The sequence below is a fragment of the Cnephaeus nilssonii genome, assembly GCF_951640355.1.
Source record: "Cnephaeus nilssonii genome assembly, chromosome: 5".
Lineage (NCBI taxonomy): Eukaryota > Metazoa > Chordata > Mammalia > Chiroptera > Vespertilionidae > Cnephaeus > Cnephaeus nilssonii.
Window position 1 is genome coordinate 32,449,646 of NC_137076.1, and position 18,143 is coordinate 32,467,788.

General features: G+C 51.5%; 1 protein-coding gene across 1 annotated transcript; it reads left to right on the forward strand.

Moving 5' to 3' along the window:
* Positions 1-4,402: 4,402 nt before the first annotated feature.
* On the forward strand, positions 4,403-17,728 carry SPMAP2 (sperm microtubule associated protein 2; the record flags this gene model as incomplete). Its single annotated transcript, XM_079773090.1, has 8 exons — positions 4,403-4,710; positions 5,851-5,967; positions 6,211-6,282; positions 6,663-6,724; positions 7,645-7,714; positions 11,724-11,841; positions 13,271-13,430; positions 17,490-17,728. 8 exons carry the CDS (start codon positions 4,403-4,405, stop codon positions 17,726-17,728), a joined length of 1,146 nt encoding a protein of 381 aa, XP_079629216.1.
* Positions 17,729-18,143: the final 415 nt, after the last annotated feature.

Genomic DNA, 18,143 nt, shown 5'->3' on the forward strand with positions numbered 1-18,143 from the left:
TGCACCGAGACCATCTACATAATCCAGGAGCATCTCCCATCTCAAGGTCAGGCATTAGCAACCTTAATTTCGTCTGGAATCTTGATCCCCCGTTGACATGCAACAGAACATATTGCCAGGTTCTGGGGACTTAGATGAGGTCACCTTTGGGGGTGGTTATTCTGCAGACCACAGAAGGTGTCCTTGTTCCCGAGAGGGAGGCCCAAGAAAGTGGTCCCTTTCTGCCTGTGGCCACTGCAGCTTCGTGATGAGATGTCTGGAGCAGCTGCAGCCATATTGGTGCCCACCTGAGGACGGATCCAGTGTAAAGGGAGGCAGAGCCACAACAATCACAGAGCAGCCCAGTGGAGTCCAGGAGCCTCTTTCAGGAGGAGGTGACACATTGCTTCTCTACTTAAGCCCATCAGAGGCAGGAATTGTGGCTGCCTACTGTCAAAGGTATCTACAGAGCAGAATGCCAGCTGCCCTGGAAATAGAATTCCAGTCTGTGAGTGTGTGTGTGTGTGTGTGTGTGTGTGTGTGTGTGTGTGTAAAAAAGACTACATTTCCTAGCCTCCTTTGCAACCAAGCATGGCCCTGTGACTAAGTTCCAGCCAATGGGATGTGAGCAAGAGTGGCTGTGCCTTCCAAAGTAAGGAGCTCCCAAGACCTGGAAACAACCCAAGTTCCTGTGAACAGCGAAATGGACAAAAAAGTCCTGGTGTAGCCACTCAGCTCGGTGGAGTGCCCCCTAGCAGTGACCATGAACATGGATGAATCTCACATAGTTTTGAGCTTAAGAAGCCAAAGATTTGATTGCTATCAAGTCAAAATCAGACAAAACGAATCATTGCTATGAGAAGTCAGAACAGTGGTTATCCTTTCGGGGAGCAAGCGGGGGAGATAGAGGGTCTGGGGGCTTTGGGCCGTGGTCTGTTGTGAAAAGGCCTACACTTAGGATACGTGGTATTGAACACCCGAAAGGAATAATGTTCCTAGAGGACGGGGTCCAGCCTCGTCGCCCCTTCTGTCTCGAGCTGGGCAGGCACGGACTGCAGGGACCCAGACTCTGGGGAGGAAGAAATTCTTCTGGGTCTTTGCTGCAGCCACGAAACCACCTGCCTCTGTGGGAGAAAAAATAGACTCTCCTCATCAGGGTCCGAGGAATCGAACCCAAGCCTAGTGCCCTTTTTGGAGTCGAAGTTTCTTAAATAATGAGGGAGAGATGTTTTGCTACTTTAGACAAGAGCAGATGGTGTGCATTTCATCCCACCGTTACTCATCGGACGGACCACACCGGGCCTTAACCCTCGTGCCTTGTTCTCACTCAGGGACACTGGGCGATGGCGGGGACATCTGTGGTTGTCACGCCTGGGGGTGCTCTTGGCATCTGGTGGGTGGGGCCAGGGGCGCTGCTCCACCTTCCATAGTGCCCAGGATGGCCCCCCACAGAGCACTACCCAACCGTCAGCAGCGCCTCTATGGAGGAACCCTGCTATACACTGAAGGACATGTAGCAGAGGGAAACACCCCCCTCCCCCTCCCCCTCCCCCTCCCCTCCCCCCTCCCCCCGCCACAGCCAGGGCTCTCCCAAGAAGCAAGGCACCATCCAGCCCCTCTCAGACCCCACAGGCCTCGCTGGGCCCTTCTGTGCCTTCACCACCTGAGTGGGGGGTAGGTGACCGTCCCCGGGCCCCTTTCCCAGGACCCCCATGTGGGCTCACTCTCACCTCATTTCCCCCTTGCATTTTGGGAGGACGAATTCAGTCTCGGGCGGAGAGCAGGGAGGGAAGCTTTGGCTCCCACTCCTTGCATCTCCATAGGAACTGGATTTGTGCTTGAAATTCAGCCGCGGAGGGTTTGGTACTGAGTCCTTGTTTCTGCCTCCGCTGGAACAGCCCTGCCCCAGAGGCAGGAAGGGCACTGGATTCCTCAGCTTTTGCCACGCACACAAACATGCCCTTCGGTCCAGGGCCTTTCCCATCATTACTGAATTTTGCAAATATTGAGGTTCGCAAACGCTGGGAGCACCCCCCGCCAGAGGCAGCCTAATGCTCCGTGCTGTGCAATCTTGGGCAATGACTTGGCCTTTCTGGGCAACATAGGAATGACGATACTGAAATCCATCTCGGAGGATGGCCCACGGGGGGAGGCTTCAAGGAGCCGGTGCTGGACCGGCAGAGGGACCCGCAAACCCTTGAGCGGAGCGACCTCTGTTGGTCGCCCTGCGGTACTGCTGTTCCTCCCTGGCGCCGGCGGAAGATCAGCTTCAAGGCAGTTTTACTGAAACTCCGCAGGGGGCGCGCCTGTTCTGGGTGTGGGGTGCCCAGGCAGAGGCAAGACAGGCCCGGTTCCCGCCCAATTAGAGCCCACATACTCTAATGGGGTAAAAAGACAGTTACAAATGCAATATAGAGTAAGATCATGATCAACATGATCTCGCTCATCTAGGGGACATGATGAACAACATAGACTGATGAAAAAGAACAGAACCAGAAACAAGGAAGCATCGATCGAACTATCGGGCCTCAGAGGGAGGATAGGGGAGGGTGGGGGGAGGGGGGAGAGATCAACCAAAGGACTTGTGTGCATGCATATGAGCCTAACCAATGGTTAAGTTCAACAGGGGGTTGGGGCATCCGTGGGGAGGGGTGTGGGATGGGAATGGGGGGATGAGGACAAATATGTGACACCTTAATCAATAAAGAAATTAAAAAAAAAAAGATCATGATCAATGCTGCGAGACACCACCAAAACCCCCCAAAGATTTAGGTGAGAAAACACCCTACTTTAGGGGAGGGTTTTTGGGGGAGGTGATGTTTTAGGAGAATTTTGGAGGACTCAGCCACATGAAAATCGAGGGATGAGCTCACTGCAAGGTGATGAGAGATGCGACTGCTGGGCACGTGGGGTTTGACCAGGCCAGCAGGAGGGGGCCAGTATAGCAGGTGCTCTCCCTCCCGGGGCAGGAACCCGTCAGGGACCCTGCAGGGCTACCGCGCTGCCTTGACAAACCACTCAGGATGGGATTGCGGCATAACGGACAGCCCCAAGTTAGGGGCTTAACATCATGAAGATGCTCTGCTTCCCCAATCCTGCATCCACGGAACACCCAATCCATGTACTGTCTGCTGAGGCTGGGACACTGAAGGTGGCCTCTTCCCTCACCGTCTGGGGACCCCCCCCCCCCCACACACACACATAGAAGTCTCCAGGGTTGCCAAGTTCATAGGCTCAGCAATGCCACCAAAGACCCATCCTCAGCTCACAACCCTCAAACCAGCAGGTGTCATGGTCACAAGAGAGCTGCCTGAGCTCTAGACGTCACAGGCGTCTCAAGAGGAACCGAGGAGAAGAGACAAGGGCTTTGTTTCTTTGTGTTTCCTTTCACTCCAGAGGAAGCCGTCTCTAGAAGCCCCTTGCAGGTTCCCCTCAGGCCTCATTCCTAAGTCAATCCTGGGAAGAACCCCTGGTGAGCTGTGACCGCCAGCATTGGCTTCCTCCACCTGAGCACAAATGGAGTCTTTTACTAAGAAGAACTGTAGGCTGTGGCCAGTGCGGCTCAGTTGGTTGAGCATCATCCATGCACCAAAGGATCCACAGAGTCGATTCCTGGGCAGGGCACCTGCCCGGGTTGTGGGCTCAATCCCCAGGAGGGGGCTTGTGGGAGGGGCCCAGTCAATGTTTCTCTCTCACTCTCTCTTTCTCTCTCCCCCTCTCTCTTCCTTCCTCTCTCTCTAGAATCAATACAAACATTTTTTTTTTTAAAAAAAGAGAAGAAATGATGGTCACCTAACCCCACTCAGGTAGTGAAGGCACAGAAGGGCCCAGCACTGAGCCGAGCTCCCAATCTAACCATTCATTCAACAGCCCTTTCTGAGAGCCTTCTGTGGGCGGTGCCATTCTAGGTGCCAGGATGTGCAGAATGGGACACTCTCAAGCCCTGATCTGAAGAGGTGACTTCTACAAAGCAGAGTAGAAAATAAATAAGTCAACAATGTCATTATAGGTGACGACAAATGCCTCGGAGAAATAAAACAAAATGTTGGGATGCAGAGGGACCCAGGATTGGGGCTGCCTTCCTGAGTAGGAGCTGGCCTGGGACTCGTGTGGGCAGAAGATTGCAGGCAGAGGGACCAGCAAGTGCAAAGGCCCTGAAGAGGGGTACACACCTGGCCTGCTCATGGAGAAGGAAGGCAGAGTGACAGGAGAGGACAAGTGAGGTTGGAGGAGCGAGGGGGCCCCACACACGACCTTGTGGAGGGGCAATGGGAGGAGCTTCTGCAATACCCAGTGATGAGCACCTGCAGAGTGGAATGTGACTGCTGAGAATGTGGGCAGGCCATTCTCCTGTTGCCGGGTGACCATAGACACATTGGGTGTGTTGGGAGTAAGGTTGAAGGGCTGGCGGAGGGCCCCGTTCATGGGGGACCATCGGCAAAATTTGCTCAACCACTACCATACCTCGGAGGCTGAGGAAAGCTCGGAAAGGGGACAGGACGATGATCCTCTGGGCTTCCAGAACCCTGTGTATGAGAGCCTACGGTCCACGGACCTCAAATACCAAGACCTAGGTGATGGGGGACTGGGGTTCGAAGACCAAGAAGAGGACATTCCTCCTGAGGAGGTGACTGAGGAAGAACTTACAGATGCCCAAGAGCCAGAAAAGGCCCTCCCAGAGGTGGAGAAGGTCCGGGAGAAAGATGAAGAGGAGGGTGTGACTGCGATGAGGTGGGTATGGGGCGTGGCGCCTACACAGGCTGGGGTGGGGCTCAGGCCCTGGGGAGAGAGCAGTATCCCCACGTCCACCCCGAGTCCCTGTGGCCTCTGTGTCATTGCTGTTAGTGTGGGTCCCCCCCCCCCCCCCCCCGCCGGGCCCATGCAGTCATTCTAGGGTGAGGGTATCAGACAGGGCGGGCAATGCCCTCACTGGCCTCTGAGGTGAAGTCAGCAAACACAATCTCTGTCAAGGTAGCAGGTGCGTTACAGTGGAAAACCCTACAAAAGCTCCAATTGTGGAGTCAGACAGTGTCTAGATGCCAGAGTTGAGAGGTCAAGAGAGCTGGCCCTCCCTTAAGAAAGAAACGGGGACAATCCTGGCTCAGAAGCTGCAACCATTCCGATCACTACAAACTGCCAGCGAAGTTGAAGATGGCTGGGAGCACACGTGCTGGTGGAACTGAGAACTGGTGAAGCAAGCATTTGTGGGACTGGTTTTTGGCAATTGATGGCATCCTGGAAAGAGCCAGGTGTCCCCTCACCTGTGGACTTCGTGTGTGCATCCCTCCCTCCCTCCGCTGGGCCACGTTCGGGGCTCTTCCGGACGGTGGCTGTCTCGGCAGGAAGGAGGCCAGTGGGTCAGCAGGAGCTGGCCAGTGCCCTCCCCCACCGGCTGCCCTTTTTGTGGGCGTCATCCCCCACAGGTGGACATTTGCTGCCACAAGCTGTGACACGTTGGGCGGTGCTGGGGGGGGGGGGAGGTGCAGGCAGTGACAGGGCCCCGGGAGGACATCGGAGCCCAAGGCCACAGGAAGGGAGGAGAAGGCCCCGTAGTCTGGGGGCTTCCCGGGGTCTCTCTGTGGCTCAGTCCCCCTGGGGGCCTGGCTACCCATGAGATGAGAAAACGTCTTATGGAATAACTGAGCCATCCTGTGAGGTGGGGGCGGGTCTCTATTCCATTTCACAGAGAAGGGAACGAGGCCACCGGGCCAGGGTCACACATCTGGCTGCCGCTGGAGTGAAGGTGGCAGTCCACACCTTTGGATGCCAGAATTTGCCCCCAGAGAGGCCCCTTCGGAGGGCGAGGAGATTCGGGGGGCGGGGGGGCTGGAAAGCCAGGAACTCCGGCCTCACCATCCAACTCTCCCAAAGCCGGCTGTCCATCACCCAGCGGTTCCCCAGCACCTCCGTGGGAAGAGGGAAGAAGAAGAAGAGGAGGCTTCTTGATCTGGCAAAACCCAAGACCAACTTGCAGGCCTTGAAAGACAAGTGAGCGGTGCAGGTGGTCTTGCTGGAGGCAGGGGTGGGGGTCTGCGAGGAGGAGAGCAGCCCCTGGGGGTCCCACCTGTCACCTGCATGGTAAACTTGGGGTGAAAAGTCAGGGTACCAACCATGGGGGCTTGGGGGGGCGAGGTGGCCGGCAGTGGCCTCTGGGTGCCGGCCCAGGAGAGTGAGGCGTGTGAGCACGTGGGAGCTGCAGAGCAAGGCAGGGGCTGGGCTGTCTCATCGCAGGATGGGGTGCCGCTGTAAGGGCTTTGTCTGGATCTCCCCATGCATGAAGAACTTGCAGTTCTGTGTCTACTGGTAAGTCCCAGGGTGTCTCCTCTCTCCATCTCCTGCCCGTGTTGGGGGGAACAGCCAGGCCCCAGGCCCCTTTCCCCCAGCTCCCCACTTCTCTGAACACCAGCCTTGCTCACAGTAGTCTACATTGCCCCATGCCGCTAAGATTTTTCTCCCCCTGTCCCCCTCCGACCTGCGCCTCTCTGTGCCTCCACATTCTCTCCTTCCTTCCCACTGGTCACGCCACCAGGTCTTCCTCCAGCCACCCTGCCTCTGCCTCGCTGTCTCCCCGTCTGCACGTGTGTCTGTGTTTATGGGGAGCCTTGAGTTTTGTTTCAGAGCAGGGCTTAGGAAGCCTCTGCCCCGGCTTCCCTCACCCTGAGCCACGACTGGGTGCATTCCAGGCCATCCGTGTATTGGACAGAGAGATTTCTGGAAGACACCACCCTCACCATCACGGTGCCTGGTAGGTTGAGCCCACCCACCACCTCCACTTCTCCATTAGTGGCCACCTGGCTCAGGGGTGAGAGGTCAAGAAAGCTGGTGGCCCTTGTCCCAGCCATGGCTCTCGGCCACTCTGTCTGACATGCTGCTCCTGGCCTCCTAGGGCTGGGTTGCCCCCATCTCACCCCAACCTGTGCCCTGTTCAGACTGGGGAGACCTTGGGGACCAGCCTAGCCCTAAGGCCCCTGGGACTCCCTTTGGCCCCTCCCCTCTCCTCTGTATATCTCCCAGGAGTATCTGTCCTCCACAGTGTTCCAGAGGCTCATCTCTGGACACTAAACCTTAAGAAGCCAGAGCCAGATGGAAGCTGGTCCCTGGGGTGAGGGGTGTGGGGGAAATCCCAGTTTGCACCATAGCCAAAATGGGGGTTAGCATTCACTTTGAAAAAAGGCTTTCTTCTTCCCTCTCACAGTGGTTTCTATCCTCTTTGAGAGCAATGGATCCCTTCAAATAAAACATGTCAAGGAAGCTCATTATTGGAGAGGAGAAAAGGGCAGGTTCTCTCTTGGGGTTTAGAATCTCCCTCACAGTGAACACTAAGCCCCTGGAAACCCTAGGCCTGGGCAAACTTCAGACCAAAATCCATTTCCAAACCAGGGCGTTGCTGGAGCCACAAGAGTCCCGTTGAGGAACTGACCCAGCCCTGACACTCCCATCTTGTGTGCTCGAGTAAGAGACTTCAGGCTTCTGAGCCTGTTGTCCCTAGAATGGGGACAGCAAAAGTCACCTCTCTGTAAGGTGTCTAGTACTAGCTGAACTGTTTGGGCCCATAGTTCCTCACATTTTGCCTCTTGCTCTAACCCATGGAAAGCGGAATTCAGTAGGAAGAAAACCCCAGGGGGTGGGCAGGTTTCAAGCTGGGGCTGTTTCCCATTTGTGTAGCAGTGTCCCGCCGAATGGAGGAACTTGCTCGACCCAAAAAGTTCTACACGGATTATTGCAACAGCAATAGGTAAGGACAGGAGGGTTGGGTCGGCACTCTGAGGGCAGAGTTTGGCAGAAAACCTTTCTCTTCCCTTGACAGGCTGTAGCACGGGCGGGGTGCGAGGGGGTGGGGGGTGGGGAGGAGGGAGGGATTCAGGTTCTAGGCTAGATAACCCAAATCTAAACTGGATGCCTGCAGGCAGGCACATGACCCTTGGGATCTCAGTTCTCCACCTGCAGAGCAGGTGGCAGTAGAGATCATCACAAAAGCTACTTAGCACAGTGCCTGTCACAGTAAGTGCTCAGTAATGTTACTTACCACTATCATGGATTTTGTTGGCTCTGAAAAGCTAGCAATTGTAAGACATTTTTATTTTATATACAACTAATGACCCAATTCTTTGTTATCACTTAGAAATTTTATGCTTGTCAAAAGTTATCTTCAGAGTTATTTAGACACACATTTTAATTACCTATATTAATGTATTCACAAAAAGGAAAATACAATGGAACTAAATTAACTGAAGTGTGTTCAAATGTTTGAATCACTTTTTAAAAAATATATTTTATTGATTTTTTACAGAGAGGAAGAGAGAGGGATAGAGAGCTAGAAACATCGATGAGAGAGAAACATCGATCAGCTGCCTCCTGCACACCCCCCACTGGGGATGTGCCCGCAACCAAGGTACATGCCCTTGACCAGAATCGAACCTGGGACCCTTGAGTCTGCAGGCCGACGCTCTATCCACTGAGCCAAACCGGTTTCGGCTGAATCACTTTTTAAAAACCATTTTTTATTTTTCAATTACACTTGGCATACATTATTATATTAGTTTCAGGTGTACACCCCAGTGATTGGACATTACATAACTAGGTGTTCATCCTGATAAGTCTTATACCTATTTGACACCATACATAATTATTAGAATACTAGAAGCCCAATGCACGAAGATTCGTGCCAGAATGGGCCTTCCTTTCCCTGGCTGCTGGCACCACCCTCGCTCTGGCTGGAGCCACCTTTCCACCTTCCTATGCTGCTCAGAGACCCGCCCCCAGCTGCTCAGTGCCCATGTATGCAAATTAACCTTCCATCTTTGTTGGGTTAATTTGCATACTCACTTCTGATTGACTGGTGGTCATCGAGAAGGTACGGTCAATTAGCATGTTACTCTTTTATTAGGTAGATTATTGACTATATTCTCTATGCTATATTTTACATCTCCATGACTAATTTGTAACAGCCAATTTGTACTTCTTAATCCCTTCACCCTTTTCACCCATTCCCCAACCCCCTCCCATCTGGCAACCATCAAAATGTTCTCTGCCTCCCTGTGTTTGTTTCAATGTATTAGGTAGAGCTGCTATGTCTCCTGGGCTTGGTACAGTGCCCTAATGTAGTAGGTATTCTGTATGGTCCAGTGGCACAGTCTCCATGATCACCCAGGCTGGACACTTGAGGTGTGTCTCCCCACCATGTGGGCTGTTTTCACCCTCCTGTTGTAGTTGAGCCTTGACTGCTGTCGGCATGTCAATGGGAGGGATTTAACCTCAGGCTGATCAGCTGCAAGGACTGGCTGTGACCAAAGACCTTTGACAACCCATGGAAGATGAGCTGTGCAGGGGCCCACCCACAGAGCAGGACTTAATTCAGCAGAGCACTGATGCCCACTGAGTCCACCCCTTGAGTGTGTCACTTGTGGAAGTGGTTGGGTGATGATGCTTTGATGTGGTCTGAAACTATCCACTTGGTGTGTTGGATCTGGGACCTCCCAGAGAGCGCAGGCCAAGGTCAGCCACCACCTGTGTTCTGCCTGGGGCCACCCTGCATGAGCTACAAAGCGATCTGAAGATGGCTGCTACTTGTGCTGGGCTTGGAGGTGGCCAGGTGAGGCAAAGCTTTGAACCAAGGCCGGCTGCTGCTAGTGCCGGGTCTTGAGCCATTTAACAAAAGGTATGGGTTTGCTGAGGCCAAATGCTGCTTTTTTGAGATATTTTAGGAAAATGTGAAGCATGAGCCAAGACAGGACATACATATGGAAAAGCCACTGGAAACAGCTTGGATGGGCTCGAAAGTTGGGTGGGTGAGACCTCAGGGCATCATGAGAGTGGGGCAACACAGAGGAGGGAGGTTGATGGTCTCAGGTATGATACCCGCATGCTGGCTCTGTGTGGGGAGAGCTCATCAAAGGGACATGGCCTCTGCCAGCACATCTTTCTGGGAAAAAGCAGCCTCTGTAGCTCTTGTGCTGATGCTGGACAATTCAGTTTCTTCCTGTATGTCTCTGATGCCTTTCAAGCTGCTGTCCCAGTGCTGGAGCTCTGAGGGCGTGAGCCCGAGTAAGTCTGTATGTGACTTACAGACTTGTTTTTAAAATTCTCACCTGAGAATATGTTTCCATTGATTTTGGAGAGAGAGGAAGGGAGAGGGAGAGAGAGAGAGAGAGAAACATCAATGTGAGAGAGAAACATCAATTGGTTGCCTACTGTATGCACCCTAACCAGGGATCAAACCTGCAACCTGTTATGTGCCCCAATTAGAAATTGAACCACAACTTTTTCATGTAAGGGACAATGCTCCAACCAACTGAGTCACACCAGCCAGGGCCATGTGTGGGCCCTTTAAGAGGAACTGCCTGGGACTCAAGCACCCCTCTGTCTCCCTTAGTCTCAATCCCCATTCGTTTTTACATCCAGAAGTTATAGGGAATTCTCTTCTTGGCACTGGAACCCTGGGCTGAGGGGCCTGGTGTGGGGCTGGGGCCTCTTGCTCCTCAGGGGAGACCTCTGCAGCCAAGATATCCTTCCCAATTTTTGTTGTTGTTGTTGTTGTTGTTGTTGTTGTTGTTGTTGTTAATCCCCATCTGAGGATATTTTTCCATTTATTTTTAGAGAGGGTCGAAGGGAGGGAGAGAGACAGAGAGAGAAACATCCATGTGTGAGAGACACATGAATTGGTTGCCTCCTGCACGTGCCTTGATCAGGGCCAGGGATCAAGTCTGCAACTGAGGTATGTGCCCTTGACTGGAATCGAATCTGGGACCCTCCATGCCAGGGGGCAACACTCTATACACTGAGACAAACCAGCTAGGGCTCCCTCCCAGTTTTTATCTGCCACATGTGGGTGTGTGACCAGCCTGTTTTGTGTCTTTACCCCTCCTACCATTCTCGATGTGGCTCCTCCTTGAATTCCCAAGTTGTAGGACTTCCATTCAACTAGATTTCAGGTGGTTCTGAATGATGGTTGTTCTGCAGTTTAGTTGTAATTTTGATGTGGTTGTGGGAGGAGGCCAGAATTGCATTTACTTATGCTGCCATCTTGACAGGAAGTCTGAATCATTTTTTGATTCAGAGATGTTAACATGTTCCACACACTGTTTTAAGCCTGTTTTGTGAAAATAACTTTTTTATTTTTATGCTGAATGATAATATAATCTGAAGATAATTTAAACTGCAATTAGACAACATCTGTAGAACCAAGAACACATATAGCTCGACTTAGGTTATTTCACTGAGAACAGCTACATGCACACACCAGCGAGGATAACTATGGAGTTCCTGACGTCCGGCTGGCAGCATTTACAAGCTGCATCCCGACCTCAGAGATGTGAAAATATAAAAAGTCTGCCTTAGATCAATGAAACATGGTTTTATTTCTAGAGCAGAGGCATAGCTGAGGCCTGATTTTAGGAGGCGTGGGCTCAGCAAACCCAGTGGAAATTCACTTTCCCAGCTTTCTGTGACAACTGCTGGACACACAGAGAAGGCCCTGGGGTGGGGGAATGACCTCAGGACAGCATATCTCCAGCCTTGAGAATACGTAGGGGCTCCTGTTAGGGATTCTTTTATGAATCCCTTCTTGGAGGTGTTTTCCAAACCCTCCACTTTCCCTCCCTTATCCCAGGGAAGAGAGAAGAGCTGAGAAAGAGATCACACACACACACACACACACACACACACACACACACACACACACACATGCACACACAGATATCTCCCCCTTTGGCTGAGCTAGTGTCTCAAATGTTGATGTCCCCTAGGATTCCCCACATCCTGCCCATTTCTCCATGCACCTTGGACTACCGATCATCTAATCGCCTGAGGGAACTGGCTACCCCGAAGGTCCGGAATAACATTTGGAACATAGACATGTCTGAGGTAGGTGACGGTTCTCCCGAGAACCCCACCTCACTGGTAGGGGCACTGCCTGCCCTCAGTGGGCTGGGATCAGGGACCTAGACAGACAAGTGGGAACAGACTCCAGAGCAATAGATGAGTGACTTTGGCCAGCTGTCTTATTTTCATCAATCTATACTTTATTACATACACAGACCCATAAACCATAATCATCGTGTTTTTAATATACATATACTAGAGGCCTGGTGCACAAAATTCGTGCACTGGGGGGGGCGGGTCCCTCAGCCTAGCCTGCGCCCTCTCACAGTCTGGGAGCCGTCAGTCAGACATCCTTAGTGCTGCCACCGCCGCTGCGCTCACCAGCCATGAGCCCAGCTTCTGGCTGAGCGGCGCTCCCTGCTGTGGAGTGCACTGACCACCAGGGGCCAGCTCCTGCATTGAGTGTCTGCCCCTGGTGGTCAATGTGCATCATAGTGACCGATCTTTCCACCGTTCAGTCGATTTGCATATTAGCCTTTTATTATATAGGATGGCATCTTACTTCTTGCTTTTCCCCTCAATATTTGTTTTCTAGAACACATCATGCTGATTTATATAGAAGCAACATTTTAACTGCTTGGTCATGTCCTATCCTATGAATATACCAGAGCTAGTTTATTTAGTCCCCTATCAATGGACAACTAGGTTGTTTCCAGCTGCAGTGAATACCACTGCACTCAAATCATTGTACCCCCGCTAGATGTTTCTCTATATGGTGGTTATCAAGTGTGCACATGCTCAGCTTTGCCTGAGATGGACAAACAGTTCTTCAAAGTGCTTCTACTAATTTACTCTCCCACCAGCAATGCATGAGGATATCTCTCCTCCCACATTCTGTTTTTAAAAATTGATTTCAGAGAGAAAGGGAGAGGGAGAGAGAGAGATAGAAACATCAATGAGAGAGAATCACTGATGGGCTGCCTCCTGCATTACCCACACTGTGGATCGAGCCTGCAACCTGGCATGTGCTGACCGGGAATCAAACCATGAACTCCCGATTCATAGGTTGACACTCAAACACCAAGCCATGCCAGCTGGGTTCCTCCCACATTTTGCCAGGGCTTGACAATGTCCGACATTTTCATTTTTGCCTCATTTGTTTGCATTCAGTGATATTTTGTTGTTTTAATTTACATTTCCCTGGTCAACAGAGAGCATTACTGACCATTTAGGTTTACTATCCTATATGACTAGCCTAGTCCCCTATGGATTCTTTTGGGTTATTGACTTAGAGGAGCTTTTTACATATGATAGCTATTAAGCCTTTTGTTGAACACATTGCAAACTAACTTTCCAGCCAGTCATCTGTCTCTGCATTGCTTATGGTTTGTTTGTTTGTGTTTGTTTTTATCCAGGGGCCTCTGAGGCATTATGGACTGTTTCACTCTTTCCCCTCTCATTCTGTTTCCAGGTGTCCAAGGTGTCCAGGGCAGCCCAGATGGCCATCCCCAGTTCAAGGATCGTGCAGTTGGCAAAGCCCAGGGCTCCGGCCACCCTTTTGGAAGAATGGGACCCTGTGCCAAAGCCTAAGCCACATGCATTAAACTATAACCGGCTCCTTCACTTGGCCAGTAAGTAGGTCCTTGTGTCCGAACCCAGTGGACATAGGCAGGGGCGGGGAACCGTCAGAAGATTTGGACTTCAGGCCTGCTTCTGCCAGATTTGTGCTTCCCTCTTCATCTCCTCCCTTAGCTGAAGACCAGTTGTCGATTCCTGTGGATAAGTCGTACTGTGCAGGCTCCCAGGGGAAGAGAGGCAACTGTTAGAGGGGACCAGGGTTCTGAAGCTGAGTGCTGTCTGAGTGGATCTCCTAGCAGGACAAATGGGTGCAGAAGAGAAAGTTGGGGAGACAGGGCCAAGAATGAGGGAGGCAAGCTGAGGCGATGGGCAGCATTGGGTTTTAAGCCTTACTCGAGGACATGCTAGAGAGAGAGAGAGAGAGAGAGAGAGAGAGAGAGAGAGAGATTAGAGAGAAACATAATTTGGTTGCCTCCAGGATGAGCCCCGACTGGGGATTGAACCTGCAACTTAACTGTGTGCCCTGACCAGGAATCAAACCAGCAATCCTTTGGTGCATGGGACGGTACTCAACCAACTGAGCCACTCTGGCCAGGCATGAAGGGCAGCTTTGAAGTGGTGTTGGCCTGATTCTCTTCTGTCCTTTAAAACGAACAAGATACCCAGTCCCACCATGACAACAGTAATGTGTACTAGCTGTAGAGAACTGGAAAAATGCAGGATAGCCTAACGAGGAAAGGAACTCACCCAAACATAATGCCGTTTCGTGTGCTTCCTTCTGGGTGTAACACTGGGTTACTTGCAGAGCCACAAATGCATGCCGTTGAGTGTGTGCCCGTGAATGTGCACGCTACAAGTGCTCGCCTGCCAGTCCCCTCCCGTCACACACCACATCCAATGCACTGACAACTCCTGTGGACTTGGTCTTCTGAGCACATCAAGAACCCGACCACAGCCCTAGCCGGTTTGGCTCAGTGGATAGAGCGTCGGCCTGCGGACTGCAGGGTCCCAGGTTCGATTCCGGTCAAGGGCATGTACCTTGGTTGCGGGCACATCCCCAGTAGCGGGTGTGCAGGAGGTGGCTGATCGATGTTTCTCTCTCATCGATGTTTCTGGCTCTCTGTCCCTCTCCCTTCCTCTCTGTAAAAAATCAATAAAATATATATTTAAAAAAAAAAAAGAACCCGACCACAGCTCCCCCTGCCCTCCGCATGGCCCCCTAAGGTGTCCCTGGACCAGAGCAGTCGCCTCCACCCTTATCCCTGGTGCCACCCTTGCCCACTTCCCATGTGGCAGCCACAGAGGTCTTGCTAAATTTAAGCTGGATTCCACCCTTCTCTGCTCATGGCCCTCCCAGGGCTCCTGTCTCACTCTGTGTGGCCCACAGGCCCTTGTGATCTGTTTTGCCCTTGCCCACCCCCTCTACGTGGTTCCTCTCCCACTGCCTGGAACACTGACCACAGATACCTGCCTGGCTCACTCCTCTGCCTCCCATGGGGCGGAGCTCCAATGTGTCCTCTAGGTGAGACTCCTCTGAGCGCCCTGCTTAACCCAGGAGCTATGCCCACCTCTGGACACTTATGTGCACCTTGACTGCTCTGAGCTCTTTTTCTGTAGCATCTGTTGCATTCTAACATACATATTTACAATATATGTTTGTGTCTGTTTATTCTCTGTGGTCTGTTATATGCCAGGCCTGCAATGGCAGAGGCTTTGGAAATGCTGTGTGTCCCTCACTCCTGACAGATAATCATCAGGGAGTGTGACTGGCCATTCTGGTTTACTCTGCTCTGTCATCTCCCCAGTTTTCTATTTCCTGTGTTTTTGGTTACTGATTTAGAGCAGCTTTTTATATAAGGTGATCACTAATCCTTTGTTGAGCCCATTGCAACATCCCTTCTCCCCAGTCCATCTCTTTTAACTCTGCTTACAGGATATTTTGTTTGTTTAACTCATTCATTCATTCATTCATTCATTTATCCTTTCCCTTAATACTTATTAAGTGATTTGGCTAAATGAACAAAAACATATGAGTACATATGCACTGATTCATAAGACTATTTTGTTTCTCTCTCACATACACCTGGAATATAAATATATACACATTCGTACACACACATTCATCTATATATTGATCCATATTTCAGATGTACCTGTAAATACACATCCGTGTGTGTGTGTGTGTGTGTGTGTGTGTGTAAGAATGTGTCGGGTTGTGCTTTTCGAACAGCAAACTTCCACCCAGTAATGGGTGTGACCAGCATTTAAAAAATTGAAATGATGACCAACGAAGAGTGTGAACTATGTGGGTATGAGTCCATTATTCTCTGTGTGTCCACATGTGTGCTGTGTGGTGGTGGATTTCATCAACAGAGTTTAATAGTCCAGAGATTACAACAGTGGAAATACTCCAGAATTCTCACACAGAAGTTCAGAGAAGTCTGGGTTCTGGCCATGGTCTTCCCAGCCCCCCAAGGGGCCACTGAGGCCCAACTGCTGGGGTCTCTTCCCTTTGGAAGGAATGGTCATCTGCCCGGCAAAGCCCTGGTACAGCCTTGATGGCCTTGCCCAGCAGTGGGCCTGTGTGGGCTTGTGACTGCCTGGGGGAAGGAACCCCACTCTCTTTCATCAAGGGCCCCTCCACTGAGCCAGGGCCTGTCTGCTGAGAAGGGAGGGAGATGGCCTTTTCCATCTGCACGTTGGCTCTAAACCAAGGGGTTAGAAAGGAAGCTGCAGTACCCCTCAAAGACAAGGATCCTGAGGCTTTCAGACACTGAAGGCTAAGTGACCAGTGGTGATCACCTCCCTTCTAGTCCCTAACGGAGGGGGTGGCAGAGAGGTGGTGAGGAGGGACCCTGGCGGAGACACAGGTCTCTGCACCTGAGAGCTGTCTGTCATGACAGCAGCCACTGGCCACGTGTGGCTACTTCAATGAAATTAAAATCAATCAATCAGTTGATCTAAATGAAGTAATTGCTTTCATTAAAACTAAATAGAGAAAACTCCAGCCCATATGAGGTGCTGCCACATGTGGTTGGTAGGAGCCACGTTGCCAGCTCTCCTGAGAGGGCCCGGCTGAGGCTGCAGTCGTGTTGCACGGTGAGGACAGGAACCCAGAAGGAAGGGGGAGACTGAATCCTGAATCCTGAAAGGGCCTGTGCACCCAGGAGCTGCCCTGGATCCACGCAGCAGGCCTGCAGGGCCAGTCAGGGAGAGATGCCTCCCGTAGCCACTACTTACCACTTCTCCCCACCATGACATCAGAGGAGGGAGGAGAGAATGTGAGAGGGCCCACGGAGCCCACAGCACACTTTCGGCTGGCCCCTTGGAGTCCCCTGTCTAGGATGTGACCGTTTGAAATATTTCTTTCCTTACAATTTATCCTTTTTTATTTTTTAAATACAGTTTTATTGATTTCAGAGAGGAAGGGAGAGGGGGAGAGAGATAGAAACATCAGTGGCGAGAGAGAATCACTGATCAGCTTCCTCCTGCATGCTCCCTTCTGGGGATTGAGCCTGCAACCCTGGCATGTGCCCTGACCGGGAATCGAACCCGGGTTCCTTCAGTCCACAGACCGATGCTTTATCCACTGAGCAAAACCAGCTAGGGCCAATTTATCCTTTCAAAGTGTAATTCATTATACATCCATAAAAAAGAAAGTGTACCTTTCAATGCTTTTTAGTACACTCAGAGTTGTGTATTCATCACCACAATACATTTTAGAACATTTTCATCACCCCAAAGAGAAACCCCCTAATAGCATCACTTTCCACTTATCCCCATCCCCTGTCACCCACTAATCCACTTCCTGTCTTTATGGATGTGCCTGTTCTGGGCATTTCACATGGATGGAATCACACACTGTGTGGCCTTTTGTGTCTGGCTTCTCTCACTGAGCATCCTGTGTTCAAGGTCCATCCAGGTTGTAGGGAGTGTCAGTGCTTCTTTGCTCCTTTTCATGGCTGAGTAATATTCCAGTGTGTGGATGGGACATGTTGTGTTTTTCCATTCCTTCATCACTGGAGAGGCCATTGAACTTGGGAACTTTGACCTTGCAGGTTGCTCATCCTAGGGGGAGTGCCTGATGCTGTCACTCTCTCCTGCTCCTCTAGTGCCCAAGGTCCAGTCAGAGAAGTGTGTTCCTGACCGAGATCCACGCTGGGAAGTGCTGGACGTCACCAAGAAGGCAGTGGCCAGTCCCCGGACCCTCTTGCTGGCCAAGCCCAAAGTGCGAAAGGAGCTCAATGAGGGCTACGACCCCTACTACATTTCCCGGGCTACCCTGGTGGCTCGGGCATCCCCTCGCCTATATGAGCTCGCCACCCCCAAAAGCATCACCAAAAAAGTGTGACTGACCCAGGCCATGCCTCAGGCCTCATTCCCAGTAAACACCCAAGTGCATCCTAACCTTGTATGTGTGGCTGGCTCTGAGAATTTTGGCCTGGAGGGGGGAGGGAAAGCTGGAAGGCCAAAAGGATGAGAAGAGGAAAATAATAATATTTATGTTCACATCACCTGTGATTTGTACAGTCCTTTATTTCCAAAATCACCTTTCCCCGCTGTCTTGAGTTTCTCAGATGTCACACATCAGCTTCCCACAACTTCACAATTTCCCCCTGAATCTATGTTCAGACTTGCTTATCCAACTAACGTCCTGGGGTGTTCACCAGCACCTCAGACTCAGCGTGAACTCCATAATAAAACCAGCCTACGCCCCCTCCTCCTCTCCCTAGGCTGGTCGAAGAGGAGCATCTTGTCACCATGAC